Raw genomic sequence first — 5,017 nt, 5'->3', positions numbered from 1 at the left:
TTACTAACCCTGAGGTGAGTCTGTTGTTCACGAGCTCAATGACAGTTGACTCTTTCTTATTGATGATTCTAAGGACATCTAGTTTTTCATTCTTAAAGAGACATCTATTTCTCTCCTTCCATAGTTCCCACATTATGGATGATGGGAGGGCTATCCATAAACCTTCGAAGAGACAACCATGCCTAAGGAGAGGCCAGGCCTTGAGCATTCCTAAGATGGTGTGGGGGAAGGCTACAGACCATTCAAGTTTATTGGTGAACCATATCCAACATTGATGAGCAAAGGGGCAATTAAGGAGTATATGATTGGCGTCCTCCTCGTCTACCTCGCAAAGAGGACATCTGCTAGGACCCTCATATCCCATATGCCTAAATTTGTCTTCAGTTAGGAGTTTGTTTTGGATCACAAGCCTCCTTCAACTCCATTCCTCTTTTTCTAAGCTCCCGCGCTTTTGGACCCTCCATCAGTCTCCTCACGCCTTTCTCTATCTCCTCCCTCGTAACTACCACATTTTCATCAACGTCCATGCCTTCCAAATCAATGCCAATCTTCCACACATCCTTGCAGAAGCGGCAATCAAGAAACTGATCACAGAAATAGGGCCATCCAAGCATTGGAATTCCCATGCTCATGCTTTCCAAACACGAGTTCCACCCGCAGTGGGTGAGAAACCCTCGTACCGAAGGGTGACTCAAAACCCTCACCTGATAACACGCCAATATAGATTATTTAATAGTTGACATAAGAGATGAATAACGAGGCGCCAAGCACGAGAGGGAGGCGTTTTATAAACTTATTTTATTTACGGTAAGTTAAATCAAGGCCATGGAAGAAAATCGGAGATGGCGTTAATACCTCGTGATCGATGAGGGACGGAATGCCTTTAAACAGAAGCTGATTTGGAAAGTTGTGCCATATCATGAATAAACCTGTTCAAATTGGTAAAAGAAGAACCTCACTGCGGAACCGCTTTAAATGCAGCCTCCTTCAACTCCATTCCTCTTTTTCTAAGCTCCCGCGCTTTTGGACCCTCCATCAGTCTCCTCACACCTTTCTCTATCTCCTCCCTCGTAACTACCACATTTTCATCAACGTCCACGCCTTCCAAATCAATGCCAATCTTCCACACATCCTTGCAGAAGCGGCAATCAAGAAACTGGTCACAGAAATAGGGCCATCCAAGCATTGGAATTCCCATGCTCATGCTTTCCAAACACGAGTTCCACCCGCAGTGGGTGAGAAACCCTCCTACAGGGTGACTCAAAACCCTCACCTGAGGCGCCCATTTCACAATAAGTCCTCGATCTTTTGTCCTCTCTTCAAAACCCTCCGGCAGAGTTGCAGGCGTGCCTCCCGCAATATCCATTCTCAGAACCCACAGAAAGGGGTGCTCGCTCTTCTCTAACCCCCTTGCCAACTCCTCCAGCTGCTCGTTTGATTTGACGGCGATGCTGCCGAAGGAAACGTATATCACAGAAGTGGGGTGATGGGCATCAAGCCATTTAAGACAGCTCTCGTCCTGCTCCAACAGACTTGCCCACCTGTTTATATCTCTTCCTTCTAGGAAATTGGGAAGAAATACAGGACCTACAGCCAAAGCAGGGCGGCCATTACAGGACAGGGCGCTTACCGTGTCGGGAGCCTCCAGCTCATCGAACGTGTTGACCAGCACATAATCTCCCTTACTTTGAAATTGGGACTCACGGAGACAGTGCTGAAATAAAACGTCTGATGTATCAGTAGCGCGATAAAAGGAAAGTAGATCGGTCGGCAACAAAGGCGGAAGATTCCCTGGCAAACAAGTAATCACTTTGTCTGCCCTCTTCGATTCCTCCACTGAAATTATAAACGTTCAGTTATTACAAACATTTTTGAGCAATCAAAATAAACTTGAGGATTCCTACCATAGAGTATGTACCTTTGACAGGAATATGTCCATTGGAGAGGAGAAGGTTGGCGTTGCACTAAGCAATGGAAGAGGCGGCGCACATTGGCCAAAAGATGACTCGGGGCAATCCCATCCTGTTGGCCACTTCATAGTGCAAGACATAAAAGTTTCTGTTATAATGCAAGTGTACGGAGGAGTTTCGTCAGATAAGCTGCGGAGCAAATGATACTCCAAGACGGGGCCAAGGTTTTGCACTGCCGTTGCATACTCGGCAGAATTGGAGAGACGGCCACGATCTGGCGGCAACCCATCTGGAATGGTGAGAAACTTAAATGTGGAAGTGGAGAGTTTATCATCATTATGAGCGGCTTTGGCCATGCACTTGTGACTCCACTCCGTGTTGACGAAGGTGATGAAAACCCCTCGTGAAGAGAGGAGGTGAGCCAAATTGATAAGAGGATTGATGGTGCCTTGCACAGGGAAAGGCACCATCACTGCGTGCAGGCCATTCATCTTCATCTTTCTAATTGTTTGAGATCAGACAAGCCTTGCCCTCATATATAGACACTTTAAAAAGTATTAGGTATAGTGGAATGTTAGGTGAAAATGGTGTACACGAAAATAGTGCAATATTGGGATTGAAAATAAATGTTACCAAACATCACTAAAAACAAAAAGAATGTTATCAAAAACAATTAAAGGATGACAATTTCGTGGTCCAGAAGAAACGTTTGTCAAAGCTTGGTAGGATTAGTACCAGTTGTGTAGCCACCTTTGTCTTCAAGAGATAAAAACCTTTTTGTGCTTCCTTTGTCCATACAAACTTGGTTCTCACACCTCCCTTGATTGTCTCTAGCATAGGTGCACATGTCTCACTGAACCCTCTGATGAACTTCCTATAAAACTGAGCCAAACCATGAAAAATCCTTACTTCACTTGTTGTTTTAGGAGTAGGCCAATTGGTTATTGCTTCCACCTTTGAAGTGTCCATTTTCAAATCACCACTTGATATTACAAACCCAAGATACACTAATTCCTATTTCATAAATTCACATTTCTCCAAATTGATGGTTAGTTGTTCATCATATAGTTTTCCCAAGACAATTTCTATATGCTTAAGATGCTCATCTTTAAACTTACTAAAACTTAATATGTCATCTAGGTAAACAACAAGAAATTTACCAATGTAGTCCTTGAGTACTTCATTCATGAGCCTCATGAATATGCTAAGGGCATTGGTGAGTCCAAATGGCATAACAAGCCATTCATAAAGTCCTTCTGTAGACTTGAAGGTTGTCTTCCATTCATCTCTCTCCTTGATTCGGATTTGGTGGTAACCACTCTTGAGGTCTATCTTGGTAAAATACTTAGCACCCACTAAACAATCCATCAAATCTTCAATTCTGGGAATAGGAAATCTATAGTTGATTGTAATCCGGTTGATGCCTCTCGAATCAGTGCACAGTCTCCAAGTACCTCCCTTCTTTGGTGCCAACACAGTGGGCACTGCACATGGGCCGATGCTTTTTCTTATCAGGCCATTGTCCAAAAGCTCTTGTATTTGTTTAGCTACCTCCTGATTCTGCTCTAGGGTCATCTTATAGGCTACCTTATTAGGCAAATAAGCTCATGCATGAAGTTAATTTGGTGACTGATGGCACGTTCAGGAGGTAACGTTTCAGGTGTTCCATCACTAATGATCTCCTTGAACTGGTTTAGAATCTGTTGCACTTCATTGGGAATTCATACTTTCTTTTCCTTTCTTTCTTCCATAGGTTTCACTACAAGTGTAAACCCCACTCCTTCTCCTTCCTTGAGGGTGTTAATGAAATCCTTCTCACCAACTAGCAACACATTGGAACCCTTAAGTCTACTTCCTTCTTCATCTTTTAAGGACTGAATTTTGTAAATAACTCCATCTTTTTGGAAAGTATAAGAATTCTTTTCTCCATGGTGTACTGCTTTCTTGTCAAATTGCCAGGGTCTACCTAAGAGTAGGTGGCATGCATCCATTGGCAATATATCACACAAAATATTGTCCTTGTAACTTCCTATAGTGAACTCCACCCAAGTTTGTTCATTCACTAGAACATGTTGCTCCTTATTGATCCAAGTAACCCTATAAGAATCACTATGTGGAATCCTTTGTAGGTTAAGTTTACTTACTGCTTCTTCTGACACAATATTGTCAGTGGAACCTAAATCTACCACCACTTTACATACTTTACCCATAATCTTGCATTTTATCCTAAACAAGGATCTTCTTTGGCTAGGTTCCTCCTTAACAGGTTTTTTGATCCAGACTCTTCTCATCATAAGATTCTCTCCACTCTCAAAATCTAAACTCACTTCTGATGCCTTCACATTGGCTACATCTTCTTGAATATAATTTACTCTCCTTTCACCTCCTTTGGATGAAGAATACTTCTCAGGACATCTATAAGTTGGGTTTCCAAGCTAATAGTAGTTGTAGCACTTCATTGTGGCAAAATAGGACCCTCTTCCTAATCCACTAGACCTTCCTCTATTAGAGTTGCTAGATCCCCTTCCTCTATAGCTGCTCTTGCTATTGGAATCCCCACTTTTCTCTACCAACTTCGATTCCTCTTGGGATCTTTGGTCTACACCTCTACCACCATAGCTACCTCTATGACCTCTACCATCTCTTCCTCTACCTCTACCTCTATTGCTTTGTTCTTGTTTCTTCTTGCTCTTTTCCTCCACCTTCAGTGCCAATTGAAAGCACTTATGCATGGTGTTAGGACACAACAAACTTAACTCCTCTTGAATATTCCATCTCAAGCCATTCAAGTATCTAGCTACCTTGATGCTCTCATCCTCTACCACCTTGGATCTCAAACACAAAATCTGAAATTCCTTACTGTAGCTACTCACATCCAAGTCTCTTTGTCTCAAGTTTTGTCTCCTTTTGTACAGTTGGATCTCATAATCTTTAGGGATAAAGGCTTCCCTCACCTTCGCTACTATTCCTTTCCAAATAGCTATTTGGTTCTTACCCTCTTTTTGCCTTTCTTCTTAGATAAACTTCTACCAAGTCAAGGCTGCTCCTCTCAATCTAGACTTGGCTACCTTCACCTTTTGGGCTTCACTAATTCCATCACACTCAAA

The 5,017-nt window shown here is 42.6% G+C and overlaps 1 protein-coding gene across 1 annotated transcript; it reads right to left on the bottom strand.

Annotated features, from left to right (window-relative positions):
• Positions 1–955: 955 nt before the first annotated feature.
• Positions 956–1,366, bottom strand: LOC131071993 (UDP-glycosyltransferase 85A1-like). Its single transcript, XM_058007993.2, has one exon. The coding sequence runs from the start codon at positions 1,364–1,366 to the stop codon at positions 956–958; it is 411 nt and encodes a 136-aa protein (XP_057863976.2).
• Positions 1,367–5,017: the final 3,651 nt, after the last annotated feature.

Source organism: Cryptomeria japonica, chromosome 1 (assembly GCF_030272615.1).
Source record: "Cryptomeria japonica chromosome 1, Sugi_1.0, whole genome shotgun sequence".
Taxonomy (NCBI): domain Eukaryota; kingdom Viridiplantae; phylum Streptophyta; class Pinopsida; order Cupressales; family Cupressaceae; genus Cryptomeria; species Cryptomeria japonica.
The sequence above is the reverse complement of the archived record's forward strand: the minus strand, read 5'-3'. Positions and strand labels throughout refer to the sequence as shown.